This window comes from Sarcophilus harrisii, chromosome 2, assembly GCF_902635505.1.
Source record: "Sarcophilus harrisii chromosome 2, mSarHar1.11, whole genome shotgun sequence".
Taxonomy (NCBI): Eukaryota; Metazoa; Chordata; class Mammalia; order Dasyuromorphia; family Dasyuridae; genus Sarcophilus; species Sarcophilus harrisii.
Genome location: NC_045427.1, coordinates 254,661,773 through 254,679,244, shown reverse-complemented (window position 1 = coordinate 254,679,244; position 17,472 = coordinate 254,661,773). Strand labels below are relative to the sequence as shown.

The following is a 17,472-nucleotide window of genomic DNA, read 5'->3' as shown; positions in this document are numbered from 1 at the left end:
CAAACCTCTTGTTCCAATTTTTTACCTCTTACCCCCCCTAGATGGCAGGATGACCAGTAGATGTTAAATATATTAAAATATAAATTAGATACACAATAAGTATACCTGACCAAAACGTTATTTTGCTGTAGAAAAAGAATCAGACTCTGAAATGTTGTACAATTAGCTTGTGAAGGAAATCAAAATGCATGTGTGCATAAATATAGGGATTGGGAATTCAATGTAATGGTTTTTAGGTCATCTCCCAGAGTTCTTTTCTGGGCATAGCTAGTTCAGTTCATTACTGCTCCATTAGAAATGATTTGGTTGATCTCGTTGCTGAGGATGGCCTGATCCATCAGAACTGGTCATCATATAGTATTGTTGTTGAAGTATATAATGATCTCCTGGTCCTGCTCATTTCACTCAGCATCAGTTCATGTAAGTCTCTCCAGACCTTTCTGAAATTATCCTGTTGGTCATTTCTTACAGAACAGTAATATTCCATAATTTTCATATACCACAATTTATTCAACCATTCTCCAACTGATGGACATCCATTCAGTTTCCATTTTTTAGCCACTACAAAAAGGGCTGCCACAAACATTCGTGCACATACAGGTCCCTTTCCCTTCTTTATAATCTCTTTGGGATATAATCCCAGTAGTAACACTGCTGGATCAAAGGGTATGCACAGTTTGATAACTTTTTGAGCATAGTTCCAAACTACTCTCCAAAATGGTTGGATTCGTTCACAACTCCACCAACAATGCATCAATGTCCCAGTTTTCCCGCATCCCCTCCAACAATCATCATTATTTTTTCCTGTCATCTTAGCCAATCTGACAGGTATGTAGTGGTATCTTAGAGTTGTCTTAATTTGCATTTCTCTGATTAATAATGACTTGGAGCATCTTTTCATATGACTAGAAATAGTTTCAATTTCTTCATCTGAGAATTGTCTGTTCGATATGAAGTGAATTGTAAGAGATGTCATAGAGCTTTTTGACAGGTGAAAACATTTGGTGAAAGAAACTTGTTCACTTAATATAGACTATTATTTAAAAGCTTAGTGTATAATTTAAAATGGAGAAATCCAAATAAAAATCTTTGTCCTTTGAAGACTCCCATGAGTGGGTTTGATGACCTTCAAATATTAACTATTTAGTTGTACTCAAAAAGTGAAGACAGCCTACTAAAAGTATAGCTTTTTCCTTTTTCAGAATCATTTACTCATTTGGTATTTAGCATTATGGTAGAAGAGTCCTTTCTATTAGGCAATATTTTCCTGATATAGTTGTAGGTCACTGTAATCTCTATGATACATTTTATTAAAAGAATTTAAGTATTTGATTTAGTATTTACTCTTTAACCCTACATATTGATATCATCTTTTTTTTTTCTATCTCCAAAATATTATCTCTATAATTTTTGACCTAATAGACATTTGTTCTCTTATTGGAACTAATGCCATAACCATAGGCTTGACTATTATTCAAGTCAGATAAGAGATCTTAGACATAACTTATTCAATCTACCTCCATTTCCATGCTCAGACATTCAATGCTTGCACAAAGTCAAATTGGTTACAGAATATGAAGAAGAGATCTCAGAGACAACTTTCAAAGCAACCCATTTCAGTTTGAGTTGGTTAATTCTTAGAAAATTTTTTAAGTCAAACTCTCCTCTTCAAGTATTGTCTGTTCTTTTAACATTCTTTCCTACAATTTCATAATCCTTAAATTGCTTTCTAGTCTTCATCTGGTATTATTGGTAGAGGGAAAGACAGATCTTGATCTGTGCAGGAGATTGGAGTAGAGAAGAAAGGGCAGTGAGAACAATGAATCAAAGTCTTCATAGAATCATGGCTCACTAAGCAACCTATAACTGCTATTGTTGAAACATCCAAAAGTACATACACATTTTGATCAGAAATCATATGGTTGTGTTCTAGTGAATGAATAGCTTGTATAGTAAGAATGAAAAGACTTAGTTTTTAAAAAATCTGCTAAATCTGTTGATCCACCTACCAGCCCCCTATTTTTAATAGGGATGCTGGAAATATACAAAATGATTCGTTTAGCTTTTCAAAGAATAGTGATTATTAAATATAAAGTCAAATTTGAACATGCTTATTGAAATAAAATTTAGAGAAAAATAATATCTTCCCTTGGAAAGGGAGGATGAATTTTCAGAAAAGAAAATTATTGTTCTTCTTGCATAGGCAGTTTACTTCATTGGAGTCTAATTTTTGTAAAGTAGACTTTTTCTAAGGAAGGGGTGTAATTTTATTTACTTGAAATCGTAGGATGAATTGGAGAATGCTGACATTGCAATCATTGAAAGGTGGTAGGGTTATTGGCTGTCTTAAACATGTATTTATGACAGACATGTCCAATCATGTTGTCTTTCTTACTGGGAATGCCCATGACTAGTTAAAATAAACTTGATAACAGAAGCTCTGTTCTTTTCTAGAGAAGCTTTATGTGCTATTGGGAGTTTTACTTTCCATCCCTGTGGTTTCTTATTAGAATTTCAACTCCTGGTTCTATTGACAATTCAATACCTTAGCAAGTTAGATCCATCATTGTTAGTATACTAATAGATTCCAGTTGGCTAATTTAATCTTTCTTATTATTTATATCATTTTATTTCAAGTTCCTTTCATTGTAAAATCATAGTGGACTTTGGTTGGCATGATGAAAGCAACATTTTATTTGGAATGATTAATGAATCTTATTTGATAGTAGAAGAAATTCAGTCAAAATTTAGAACAAAAATTACATTGTGTATCCTGGTTCTGAATTCAAGAGTATTTTAAGCTGACAACTTTTGAAAGAAGGGAAAACATTGTTGTTTTGAATATTTTTTTTCCATTTTATAGTATCATAGCATAAATGTGGTTTTAGATTCTGTAGGTCCTCTTGATCATTTTCAAAGAGATTAGTTATTAGCAATTGCTAATTACTTTTATCTCTTTGTGAATTTCCATTAACTATAATTTCACTTCTTTCTGTTGGCAATTATATGATATTTCCCTGAAATTCTGGTTATTTTTATAATTTTTTTTTCCTTAAGGTGGGAGATTAAACTTTTAAAAGTTCCAAAGTAGAAGCATTTTTCTTTATAAACTCTTTCTATAATGTTTACTTGTTGCTATGCAGACCCTGGGATTACTCTCTTTTCCATTAGGAACCAAGTGCTAAACTTATTTGTGTCATTATATCTAAATGACCTCTTAATGGATAAACTGTTCTAGTTAAGTTTGATCTTTTATTTAACTTAGTCTTTAGTATCAGTAGAAAATATAGCTGCTGGTTCAGTCCAGCCAAGCACCTGTCAGCAGAAAATAACTTCTTGCCCTGAAATACTCTGGAATGCTGGATTAGTTTGGAGAGCCAGTTCTACATGCCAGTGAAGCTCAGATGTTTGAGATGTCACGTTAACACAATTATTTTGTTTTGTTACTGACAGGCTGTATTAGAGACCATTCGGAATCTGATGAATACGGATTGTGTGGTACCTGACTGGCTACATGACATCATCCTAGGATATGGAGACCCAAGTAGTGCCCATTACTCGAAAATGCCTAATCAGATTTCCTGTCTTGATTTCAATGACACTTTTCTTTCCATTGATCACTTAAAAGCCAGTTTTCCTGGTTATAATGTCAAAGTGACAGTGGATAACCCAGCCCTACAGGTACCCCCTTTCAGGTAAGGTCAAAGACCTATACACTGAATTTTAAAAATCAGTTTCTTGTCATTCTGTAATCAGCTTGAGGAAGGAGGTTGAAATTATTGGCTAATGTAAAATTTGGGTATTGTGGTAGAATTTTATTTGAGTAATGTTTTTCTTTGCCATATGTTGAGTATAGTTATAAATAGTTATAAATTTGTTTAGTTAGTCTATTACATGGATAATCTTACTGCAGTGCAAGGGTAACTTGAAAATTACAAGAAAAGTTATTGAATATAGTACCTTACTCTCTGCCACTATTTGTTGCTTGAGTGCTACTGTGTTAATAGCCTTTTACTCAAATGCATTCCAAGTATTATTTCAGTAAGGTAATTTATATATGCAATAAAAATGACTTCTAAACCATTTAATTAACTTTTCCCCAAAATAAGCAAATGATTTTGAGATTTTTTTTAAAAAGGAAATTCTGCCCTTTTTAATCTTTTTCTTTCATAAGTTATAAAATACTTTACAATATGATTTAATATTCAATAAGTACATTTTATAGTGATCTTAGAAGGATCTTTGACTTGTATCAATATGAATATTTCCTTCTGATGAAGACCATGGCCACATCTCTCCTTTTATTTTTTGTTAATTTTAGTTTTTCCATAAATTGTCTACAGAAAATTCACCCAACTTACTTGAGATTTTTCTCTTATTCATTTAATATCTCATATCAATATCTTAATATCAAATATCTCTAATATTTGTCTGTTGTATCTTATTCTTTCTATAGTTATGTAGAAAGAATGTCACATCCTGATTATGTTTTTTTACTTGTGTCATCTTGGGTCAATTATTTAACCCCTTTGGACTTCAGTATTATTATCAACAAAAAGAGGGTCAAACCAAATGAACTCTAAGGCACATTTTGATTCTAATTCTCTTGATCCCATTAAGCAAATTTGTTGGTTTAAAAAGTTGGCAAGTCTCAAACTCAAGGGGAGTGGTTGAAAAAGAAAGTTCCCATTTGTTTGAGATTGGCTCCTTGTCTTCCTTTGCCTTGAGTTTTGGAAAGATGTTTATTGTTAAAAGTAGAACCAATGCTGTAGGTAAGATAGCTCAAAGCCATGGATGAATGCCACTTTATCCTTTGGAAATTAGGGCTTATAGCATTCAGCTAGGATAGAATGGCATTGATAGGATAGAAAACATAGAAATAATTAAATTTTGTGTGTTATAGGATAACTTTCCCAGTAAGAAATGGAAAAGGGAAGAAACGGAAAGAAGCAGATGGAGAAGATGAAGACACTGAAGAAGCTGAAACTTTAATTGTTGAGCCTCATGTTATTCCTAATAGAGGTCCTTATCCTTATAATAAACCTAAACGGTAATGTCTCTTTATGCAAATGCATCTTTGTGATGCACATGTAATACACATACACATAAACGTATTAGTATACATATGTCCAGTATACGCTGGATTGAGTACAAGTCACCTTAACTTTAATGCTTAGCAATTGGGTGATCATTATACTTACTAGTAATAATTTAATAGTAATAATAGTAATAACTAGTAATAATCAATAGATTAGCCACATTTTAAATTTTTTAGGTTAAAACACTCTTCTGGAATGCCCTAGTAAAAACTTGATTTATATTAATATTAAGATATCTGGCATTCTTGACCCCTATTAAAATGGGAGATCCAGAAGAATACTTTAGAATTTTTTGGCATTCTATAGTTAGGATCAGGGTTTGTTTGTTTTAGTCTTAGAGGCAACATGGTGCAAAAAAAAAAATGGTTTATTTGAAATTAGAAAAGTTGAATTCAAATCCTGCCCCAGTATGAGGTCCTTTGTGACCTCGGACAGATAAGTTAAAATCTTAGTGCAAGAGTTTCCTCATATAAAATAACAATCTTTAAAGGTTCTTTTCAACTTTAAATCAACGATCCTGTGAACACAGACATTTTGCCTAGTCTGATGTATTCTCATATCATATAGACAGCAAAACTATCCATGCTTGTATGCTATTAGTGATAATCTAGAACTGTTTTTTGTGCAGTACTTAGTTAACCTAATTTGGGTCATGCATTATTCCTTGATTAGGAGCTGGAACTCAGTCCCTTCCTGCTGTTGGTAACATTAGAGGGACTCAGTGCTCTGCCAAATATACCATAATCAGTACTGGAGGAGATTTATTCTTAAATCTCCCCCAAGAATTTTCCAAGTTAATATAATGGTTTTGGTGATCGTTCCTTAAAAATGTATTCAGTTCCTCTTGACTTTTAGGGTGGGTCGTGGTATCATTCAGGCAATTGGAGTTAAGTGACTTGCCCAGTGTCACACAGTCAAGAAATACTAAGTATCTGAGACCAGATTTAAACTCAGGTCATCCTTATTTCAGGGCTGGTGCTCTATCCACTGTATCACCTAGCTGCCCTGATTTTTGAAACAATTAAGGAAGACAATCCTTTCCTTTTTGGTTCAAATTTTCATTGTAATAATTAGTATAGCTTACATTCGTTAAGTTCTTTGCATATATTATTTTGTTTCATCTGCCTTTGTCCTATGAAGTCATTTATCCATATTTTCTACCAATTTTAATTTACTATTTTGTTTACAGCAACACTATTCAGTTTACACCTACTCAAATAGAGGCCATACGTGCTGGAATGCAGCCTGGATTGACTATGGTAAGAGAGTTACTGTAAAACAATTTTCTTATATTGACCAAGAAAGTAAGTATTCCATTAAAATTAGGAATTTTTTTATGTCAAATTAATTTCATGGTATTTTGTTCTTGTGTTTCCCCAATAAGCCAGCCCTTAAACGAAGAATTATAAAAGGGATGAAAAGGTAGTTAAAATAAAAGTAATCAACATCACAGTCATATCCAACAGTTAATAGACTGCCCCATACCTTGGTCATTCTAATTATATAACATTCAGTTTCAGTTTCTTTTTTGCTTTTCCATTTTAGTTTTCATTGTATATATTTTATTGGTTTTGCATATTTCACTATGCTTCAGTTCATTTAAGTTTTATTGTTGTTCAATTGTATTTGACTCTTTTTAACCCTGTGGACCATACTGGCCATGGGGCTTTCTTGGCAAATATATGAAATGATTTGCCATTTCCTTCTCCATTGGGCTAAGTCAAACAGGTTAAGTGAATTGTCCAGGGTCACACAACTTGTGTACTTGAGGCTGGATTTGAACTCAGGTCTTCCCAATGCCAGGCCCAGTGCTCTATCCACTGAGCCTATTTCTTACAGTTCAACTGTTCTTTTTGTTTTTGTATCACTGTATGCTTATCCATTATCCAGTTGATGAGTATCCATTTCTTTGTTAGTAGAAAAAAGAAGTAGCATTTCATTGTGTTTGAAGAATATTCAGCTCTTATCCTGATCAAGAATAGGATCATGGGATTTAGGGCTAGAAGGGTTAATCTAGCTTACTTTTTTCCTTTTAAAACTTAGAGAACTGAGGCTCAAAGGAGCTAAGTGACAAGTGCAATGTAAGTGACCATACTGCTATCAAGAAGTAGAGTTTAGATTCAGATCCCAATCTTTTTACTCTTGATCCATTCTTTTGTTAGATACCGCATTAATTTATAGTGAGTACTTAAAGAAATTATAGCATCCTGTACATTTAGTAGACCTTTCTGGTGTTCTTAGCTACTTATTTCCAGATGGAAAATTCAGTTTTAAAAAATATTTTTTGAGTATCAGTCATGTATATTACTTTTCATAAAGTCCCATTCAAATTCCTGATCACTGTGGAGGTGACCCTGGGTTCTCAAAATACCTGCTGATTGTGTAAGCTCTGGCATTTAAAAAAAATTCTCACTATTTTCTTAGGTTCATCGCTGGTAGGCAAATGATTTGTTGACTCATATTTTTTTCTGTAACCACTTATGAAAACAAAGACTGAACATCAATACTATGTGACTCTCACTTAAAACTTATTGATGCTTGTTATTATATTGAATTATTGAATTGCTTTCAGATAATCACCCTTGATTTTCCTGTGGACAACTCTTCTTTATAACAAAGAAAGTATTTAAATAAATCCACCTAACTGTTCAAATTTTCCTGACAGCATTCTATACATCTAGCCCCATTCCTCCTCCTCTCCCCCCCACCTCTACCCTCCTCACTATAAGAGGCAGGAAGATGAATTTCTTCAAATCTTTTTCTTGGACCATGATATGTTATTGGCTTTAATCTGTATTCATATTTTAAGAGTTTTTTTTTTTTTACATTAATAGCCATTATGTATGTTGTTTTCCTGGTTGTGATTTCTTCCATCTGTAGTGGATGATACAAGTCTGTTTCCCAGAATTCTTTATATGATACCATAGCATTCTGTTGTGTTTAAATGCCTTTTTTTGTTGAGTGATTTTCCAATTGGTGAATATTCAATTTGTTTTCAGGGTTTTTTTTTTTTGTTGTTGTTGTTGTTGATATGGTCTCTCTGTTTCTGAAGTGATAAATAATGGGAAATAGAGAAGAGGATGCTGAGAATCACAGCTTCTAGATTGTCTATAAGTGATATTAACTGTCAGTCAAAATGTGTCATCTATGTCCAGTGACCTAGGGTATATACTACTCTGAAGATATTTTTGTTACAAATGAAACCTCAGTTCAAAAGAGAAATGACAGCTAAATGAAATGATAGCATAAGATTATCCTTGGAGTTATAGGTAAAAGTGACAGCTATTTTTTTATCATACCTTGTAAAGTATATGAAAACTTTTATAACTATTTATCCATGAATGTAGCAGATACTAGACTGAGTACTAAACAACAGGAACTGAGCGATTCATGGCACTTCTACATGAGGCTCTGATCCTTCCCATTTTGTGTTCTTCCCACTCTTCTTAATTACTTTGCATATTCTTCCTTTCTTCCTCCTCCACCTCCCCATAAAACTTTAGCTCTTTGTTTAACACAGTGCTCTACCCATAGTAAGTGCTTAATAAATGCTCTTTGAGTTGAACATAGGAGACATTTTTGAATCGGCTCACATTTTGTTAAAGCAAGGAACAAAATCAATACCAAACTAGAAGAAATAAAAAAGAGATGGAAATATAGCATTCATTTAAGATATTTCACACTTAACTGTTGTTTTCAAAAAAATGAGATACAGATAATTGCACACATAAAGACATACTTCCTAAGCCAGTTTAATCAATCTAATTCAGTTGCCACAAGGAGAACAAAAGATCCTAAAGACTGCCTTAACTAGTTTACTTAATCTCCTTTCTAGGTGTAAAGTTGTCAGCCAAGTTTAGAAACACTGGTTTATATTGATTGGTTTGGAAGCAAGATGATAAAAGATTATGATAAAACAGAAAAAATGATAGAAACCAAATTTTCAGGAACAAGAAATCCTCTCTAGCCACATCATCTTGTAAGCATTTAAGGATGAGACAGAAGGAAAACACAATGAATATCTATCAAGATTTCTGTGCCATTATAACTTTTTCATGAATAAAGTCTAGCAGCTATGATGTCCGAACTAGCTCTTTGGAGGGCCTCAGGATCAGTCAGAATCAGGATCAAAGTCCCTTGGTCTTTTGGAGGAGAAGTGAAGGAGGCAGGCAACCTGCCATGAGGCTTGCTAAAGATCAATTCTGGACTCTGGAGTCTGGAGCCTGAAGTCTCTCTCCTCCATGTCCTTCAGCCAAGTGACTCTGACCTCTCTCCCTTAGCCCTCCAGTCTTTGCCTATGATTACTTCACCACCACACATTCAGCAAGCACCAGTGGTGAGGAGACCCATCACATCATCATCTCATCTAAATAAAGCGTTTGTTTTTGTTTTTTGTTTTTAATGAGAAGGCAATGCTATGCCATGAAAAGCACTGATTTAGAACTGAGACCATCATTTAAATTATGCCTCTACCACATATTGACTTTTTAGACTCAGACAAGTCAATTAATCTCTCTCCACCTCTGTTTTCTCATCCATGAAATAAGAAGGCTATTAAAAGGTAAAATGAGAAGACTATTAAAAGGCTTTCTGAGATTCCTTTTATTTCTGGATCTGTAAAAATTAAGGACAGTAAATGAAAATATGAAAGGGAACAGAAAGGCTTTCAAAAGCGGTGTATCATAGCAGACTACAACATTGTAATTGCATAACTGACTAAACATTGATAATACAAAATTTTGCTGTATTTATTATTTGATGAGTGCCCCCCCCCAAAAAAAAAAAAAACCTCAACAAACTAAAAAATCCCTAATTGATTTGATGGACCAAAATGTTCCTCTAAAAGCATTCTTCCAATGTGTATGTTGAATCATGCAAGATTGCTTGGGACTCTTTATTGTACATACTTTTTGATTATTACTATCTATCAAGTAGTGCTTGAAATATAAAGGTATATGTTTACCAAAAGTGTTTTCCATATACTTGAAGGATGTCTGCCCCAAAGTTCAAATGAAAGAATTCTCTATAAATGGTAAGATCCCCAAGAAGCTCTAGTTTACAGACACTATTTTGCTGAGCAAAATGAGATTTTTAATTGCTCAGAAAGTCTTCAGCCAAACCAATAGGAGAAATCAAGTACATGGAGAATATTCTGCAGTTCATAAAACTGATCCCTTAGGTCAGGTGGACAATGAATTTGGCTCAGCATTGGATAGGAGAAAAATAATAGACTAACTTGCTTTTGGGAAGTTGAGCAATGCTTATAATGATCCTTCTCCCTGAAATGAGGTTCACTTTCTCACCAGTGTTCTTCAAATGATGCTGAATGTCTATGAGTCATGGAATATGACAACAATTCCTGAAAAATTTAACTTGGAGGTGGTCATTCCCATGAATTAGGTGCAATATGTTGGCAACCAAAAACAATGCAGGAAATAGGGGCATAAAAACTACCACCAAAAAGATGTATGCCTAAAAAAATCTGATTATATATGAAGTGTGAAGAATAATTTCATCATGCTTGACCTTTTTATAGCTTTTGGCATGTTTGCTATCCTCTTGTCCATTTATTCTCTCCTCTCTGGGTTTTCATGTTTCCTATTCTCTCATTTCTCTTCCTACATTCCTACATTCCTTCTACTCATCATCTTTGTTGGATTATCTTCCATGATACATTCCCTAAATGTGGGTATTCCCTAAGATTCTCTCCTAAGGCCCTCTTTTCTCTCTAAACTTATTTGAAGACCTTGTCAGCTACCATGAGTTTAATTATCATTTCTTTGCAAATCATTGCCTGAGTCTTCTCAAACTCCACTTCTGTTTAACTAGTTACCTATTAGCATTTTAAACTGTATGTCAAACTAGTATTTTTTTTCTTTTTTTTTATTCTAGCTTTTTATTTACAAGATATATGTATGAGTAATTTTTCAGCATTGACAGTCGCAAAATCTTTTGTTCCAACTTTTCCCCTCCTTCTCCCCACCCCTTCCCTTAGATGGCAGGTTGACCCAGGTTGACCAATACATGTTAAATATGTTAAAGTATAAATTAAATACAATATATGTATACATGTCTAGATGGTTATTTTGCTGTACAAAAAGAATTGGACTTTGAAATAGTGTACAATTAGCCTGTGAAGGAAATCAAAAATGCAGGTGGACAAAAATAGAGGGATTGGGAATTCTATGTAGTGGTTCATAGTCATGTCCCAGAGTTCTTTTGCTGGGTGTAGCTGGTTCAATTCATTACTGCTCTATTGGAACTGATTTGGTTCATCTCATTGTTGAATAGGGCCACGTCCATCAGAATTGATCATCATATAGTATTGTTGTTGAAGTATATAATGATCTCCTGGTCTTGCTCATTTCACTAAGTATCAGTTTATGTAAGTCACTCCAGGCCTTTCTGAAATCATCCTGCTGGTCATTTCTTACAGAACAATAATATTCCATAACATTCATATACCACAATTTATTCAGCCATTCTCTAACTGATGGGCATCCACTCAGTTTCCAGTTTCTGGCCATTACAAAGAGGGCTGCCACAAACATTCTTGCACACACAGGTCCCTTTCCCTTCTTTAAAATCTCTTTGGGATATAAGCCCAGTAGTAACACTGCTGGATCAAAGGGTATGCACACAAATTAGTATTCAAACTAGTATTTTTTAACAGAATTTATTTTCATTCCTCACAAACCCATTTTCTTCTTACTTTCCCTACTTTTGTCAAGACTACTCCCATCCTTCTAGTTACTCAGGTTTACAACATGTCATCATTTTTGACATCTTAGTCTGACTCTCCCCATAATCAGTCAGTTGCTAAATCTGTTTATTTTTACATTTATGTTGCATGTATTCATCTACTTTTCCCTACTCATATAGCTATTACTTAAGCCTTCATTATCTCTTGTCTGAACTAATAACCTAATTTGTTCCTCACAGCCACCTGTCCTTCACACATATGCCAAAGTGATTTTTCCTAAAGTGCAGGTCTGATCGTGTCATCCTTTAAACCCTCTTTGTTAGCCATAGAATCTTAAAGTAAACTCCTCTGGCCTTTATCTGATGGCATCCTATGCTTCCATCTTATTACATAATTGCTTTTGGAATCTCTAGTTTCCTTCAGCACTTGGTTCAAGAACAATCTTTTAGAAAAAGCTTTTTTTGCTTTCAACTCCCCCATTTGGGACTGTCTTTCTCCTCCAAAGGTAAGACATATGTGTATGTATATTGTATAAATATGCGTGTTGTTTTCTTTTTTAATGTAAACTTCTATGTGTATTAGCTCCTCTTTCTTTCATGATCTTTAGTTTCTGGATCATATTAGCTGCTTAATAAATGTTTGTTGATTGCTAAGAAATGTGTATCATTGGCATTCATTCCATGTTAAGAAATTTAGAGTAAAGCCCCTAATCCATTGGGCTGACATCACTTACCTCCCATTGGAGAATCTATTGAAAGATTTAACCAAGAGTCTCTCAGTATGAAAAGTGTAGAAGGGCTCTATTTGTACACTGCTGGACAGAGTACTTTCATTGATAAGACCATAGAACTTCTCTATACTCTTTAATGCACAAACATAAAGACAGACAGTCTCTGCTCTGAGAGATAAGTCATTTTTAAGAGTATAACTGAGAGATGGAAAGGAATTTTCAGATCATATAGGTTGAAATTTAGGCCTAGAGAGGTTGAATGATTTGTCTAAGATAGTAAGTATCAGGACCAGGTTTTGAGCCTCAGTCTTCTGTATCATAATTTCTCACTTTGGAGAAAAGATGTGATCCTAACCCCAGCTGATGAGGATATATGTAGCATATGATGATTGCAAATTAAGTGATGTAAGGTAGATGAAAAAGGGTAAAGAACCTTTTTTTTTTTTTTTTTTTTAAAGCTAAACTAGAGAGAGAGAAGGTTAGTGAAAATTTCACTAAGTAAGTTAGGTTGGCCTTTAAATATAAAGGAAGGAGAGTGCGTTCAACAGATGGGATCATGGTGGAAAGGTACATCTATTCCAGGTATGAGTGTTGGCTTACATGAAGGCTTGGTAAGAGCAGGAAAGAAGGAATTAAATTTGCCTGGATTGTAGAGCTCATAATAGCAGGTATTATGAAAAAAAGTTAGGAAAGTAGGTTAGAATCTAATTGTATAGGCCCTTGAATGACAGACCAATGGTATAATATCTTCTGGAGAAGTTTGATTCTATTGTGCTTGAAGGTTAAAAATAGTGATAATGTTTTGTCGATCCTTTTTAAAAACAACAAACACTATAATGGTGTTTTTCTGCACCTTCACTATTATGATACTTTGTCATTGTTCTCTATAATTTTGGAGATAAAAGAAAGGGATTATGTTAGGGCAATTATTTATTTCAGCATTTCACGAATCTGTATATAATCAGTATGAATATATATTCCATTCCTATAGATATCACACATTCCCTCCTACCCATTCCTGCTTCTCTATAACTTAGCAAATAGATTTGGGCTGACTGTTCCTCAGAAAGCATACATGCCATCACTGTGCCTTGTGCTCAAAGCCTCTTCACCTCCAGAGTTTGCAGTATACTGGCAAAGTATCTGAGAACCAAAATCACTTCTGTACCACAATGAAATACCCAAAAAGGACTTAATAGAAGCAATTAGATATACATTATGACAATGTGTGCTAGAAAAATGAAGAAATAAATACAGGGCAAAACTTAGCAGTCTGTAAGCTTAATAAAACTATTATTTCAAAAAACACTGATTAATAGATAAATTAAATTATGCAAAAATTACACTAGAGACAGTGAGCATAATTTTAACATATAAGCTAATTTTTATTGCAGTTAGAAAATAACGAATATAGATATTACTTATAGTTAGTTATTTAGGTCTTTTGGGGGATAAATCTATTGAATTGAACTGCCAGATCTGTAATAATTATAGTGTTGGTGCAACCCCTTTGGAGAGGAGCCTCCTTTCAGACCAGTATTTCTTACTTGTCAACTGCAGAAATGGCTGGAAAATTATCAGTTTTATAATATGTAATCAGCACTGAAAAAGCCATCTAGGTATGATAGCTTTTTTGTTTTATTCATATAGGATTTATGGTCAGCATGTTAAATTTGATGAATCAATAAGAACTTTATAATAAAAGTAGTATGATACATTGCCATCTGTATATTTCCATATAACTATTCACACAGTACCTACTTATATTTCACCTTGTTTGATCTTAAAAAGCTTTTACTTAGAACATGATTCTAATTATGAAGTTTTGATTCTTTTTTGGGGGGGAGGTGAGAGGCTTGTCACTGTTTTTCATGATCTTTTTATCAATTACTTTTCAACACCAAATATATACTTTGTGTGTGTGTGTGTGTAGACATATGTAAATGTTTACATTTATTTTTTACCAAGCCCAATTTTAAAAAAGTATTCTACTATTTGAGTAATGCTTCTTTATGACATCCTTACAATTTAGAATTATCTGAGCCTATCTGTATAATTAAACTTTGACTGATGGAATATTATCTTTTGCCCAACTATTCAGGAATATCTAGGAAATAGGAGATTAATATCTTAGTTTTACCTTGAGCCTTTTTTTATCTTGATAGTTTATTCTTTGGCAATATTTTAATGTTATAATCACTTATGAATTTGATTTGCATACTTATTTTATCTTGTAGGTTGTGGGACCACCTGGTACAGGTAAAACTGATGTTGCTGTCCAGATCATATCTAATCTGTACCACAACTTCCCAGAACAGAGGACTCTAATTGTTACTCATTCAAATCAGGTAAATCATCCTGTGGGGTTTAGAAAGATAACTCCATTTACTATTTTTTTGTACCGCTGCCATTATACTAGCCAGATCATGTTTCTTTCCTAAATTCTTGAAATGGTTGAATTTGTTATTGTTACTGTCATAAATTTATCTGGTATGTTTGTCTTTTACAGTTACAAAGGGAATTGCATGTAACATATCTAATCATCATTTAGAGTAATATATGGAATAGTGTAATATAAATTTATTTTGAACTGAGTTTCAGAGAAGTTCAGTGACTTGCATCATGACTGTAGATGCACTAGAACTTGGAATTTGAATCCTTTTTGTCTACCTCTATATTTTCTTACCTTGTATACTACATGGAAAGATTTTTTTTTTTTAAGTCACATTGACGTCAAGAAGACCAGTTAGTGTCAAATAGCTTAATGCTAAGGAGGTGAAAAGAAATCTACAAAGACGTGAATAAATTTCAGTCCTAAGAAAAACATGTTAGGAGAGATTAAATGTAACAAGTATTAAATATTTGGATTGTTGCCATTCCTCTTCTTTCATACCAAAGCTAAAGCTTCGAAGTGGGTTTGGAAGAGTAGGCAGACTTTGGTGCCATTCTTTATTTAGAAGGAGAAATTTAAAGTTGTTAATTTTATCAACTTTGTATAGAAATCTAAATCCCAATGAAACAGTGATTGTTTTCATTATTTTTGCATTGTATTTGAACTGGTAATGAAGATAGAAAACATGAAAAGTATATCAGTTAATGTTTTGGAAAATATGCTTACAATTAAGACAAACTCCTTTCTGCAAAGCAGCCTAAAAGGAATATTTTCTGTTGTTTGTACTTTTGGGTGAGAGAAGGGGGTGTCCACTGGTCAGTGTGAATTTGTTGGAATTTTTTTTTTTTTTTGTATAAATCAGTTGAAGAAAGTAGTAGCTTTTAAATAATGTCACATAGTTCGTGGATAGCAGTATTATAATAATAAAAGTTGGCTTCTTTCTAGCTCCTTAAAGTTTACTGAATATTTTACCTGCCTGCCCTCTGCAGCTTATAGAAATGCTAATTGAACAAAACAGAATTCAACATGTTCATTTTTTCAGAAATTTATACCAAGTGATGCTTGCTTTTTTCTCCCCATTTATTTATTAGAGATATAGAATTTAATGGCTAGGTGAGTAAAGAAGTGGAATTTATTCTATTTGGTTTAAATGATGTAACTAACTTAAGAATTATATTACTATTCACTGTAGTTTTGATTTCTTCCCAAATAGTATTTTTATTCTTTTCTAGTCTGATGAACTACAAATTAATAATATTTCTGAAAGAATTGTCTGTCTCTCTTGATCTTTAGGCCCTGAACCAGTTGTTTGAGAAAATCATGGCTTTAGACATTGATGAGCGCCACCTTCTTCGTCTTGGTCATGGAGAGGAAGAACTGGAAACAGAAAAAGATTTCAGCAGGTAAGTAAATGAGTTAAGGATTGACTTTTTACAGTAGAGATGCTAGCACGAGTATTTTATTTTATCTTTTGTTCTTTATTAAAGAAACTCCAGGAGAAAAGAGGAATTAATTGACTTTTTGTGAAAGCATTTTAGCAAAATGCACTGGGGGAACACATTGACTGGGAGCTAGGAGCTCTTTTTATTCTGATTCTCCTTTGTTCATCTGGGCAAGATGCCATCTGTCATTGTTTCTTTAAACATGTTCAGTTACTGGAAGAATTGGCATGTGGTGTTTGGTTCATTGTCTGAATGTTCCAAGGTGTCACTTATTTTCTGATCGTTTTTAAATTTTCTTTGGTCATTTAAATTTTCTTAACTCTAAAACTCTATAATTTCTTGTTCATTTGTTTCATCCAAATACTTAATTCTTTTATATATTCTAGATATAGTTTTGAATGTTTTGCTAAAAAGTTGACTTTTAAAATAAAATGCAGAATGAAGATTAAAAATCATGCCAGTTTTGTAGTTTTAAATTTCTTCTGATTATTCATGTCATAATAACTTATATTTAATATTTGCAAATTGACTAAGTTTTTGAGATGAATTCCTTTTGCTTTAGGGCATGATTTTAAAATTCTATTTAAACATTTCCAGAACATTATTTCAGACAATTACCCAACAACTCTATGTACTTAATATATAACATATTAGTATATTACTTTTTGTTTTTTTTGCTGAGGTAATTGGGGTTAAGTGACTTGCCCAGAGTCACACAGCTAGGAAGTATTAAATATTTAAGGCCACATTTGAACTCAGGTCTCTTGACTTTATGGTTGGTGCTCTCTATTCACTGCGCCATCTAGGCTGCCTCTGACTTTCAAATATTTTAACTGGCCTTTGACCACATTGGTCACAAAACTATAGGAATATTGAAGTATAATATGGCATTTTTTTGAGTTTATGGATTATAGGACTCTGTGGTTCCTTGTCAACATTGAAGGGGATTTTGGCTAAAGCTAGAGACTAAGGAATTTAGAACTTGAATTGTAATTTTGGCTCAGCAGTGGTGCTGTATGACTTCTTTCCATCTTTGTTTACTTATAATAAATCTAATTTTCCAGAATGGGTATTTCTCCAAAACTTAATAACAGTCAAGTGAACAT

The 17,472-nt window shown here is 33.3% G+C and overlaps 1 protein-coding gene across 2 annotated transcripts in view; it reads left to right on the top strand.

Moving 5' to 3' along the window:
* The window catches only part of AQR (aquarius intron-binding spliceosomal factor), a 96,350-nt gene that overhangs the window by 50,288 nt on the left and 28,590 nt on the right, over window positions 1-17,472 (top strand). For both annotated transcript variants that reach the window (XM_031952035.1, XM_031952036.1), the window contains 5 exons: window positions 3,454-3,695; window positions 4,904-5,050; window positions 6,289-6,358; window positions 14,770-14,880; window positions 16,218-16,327. In XM_031952035.1, the coding sequence (XP_031807895.1) occupies window positions 3,454-3,695; window positions 4,904-5,050; window positions 6,289-6,358; window positions 14,770-14,880; window positions 16,218-16,327 (680 nt within the window). The remainder of the gene's footprint in view (window positions 1-3,453; window positions 3,696-4,903; window positions 5,051-6,288; window positions 6,359-14,769; window positions 14,881-16,217; window positions 16,328-17,472) is intronic.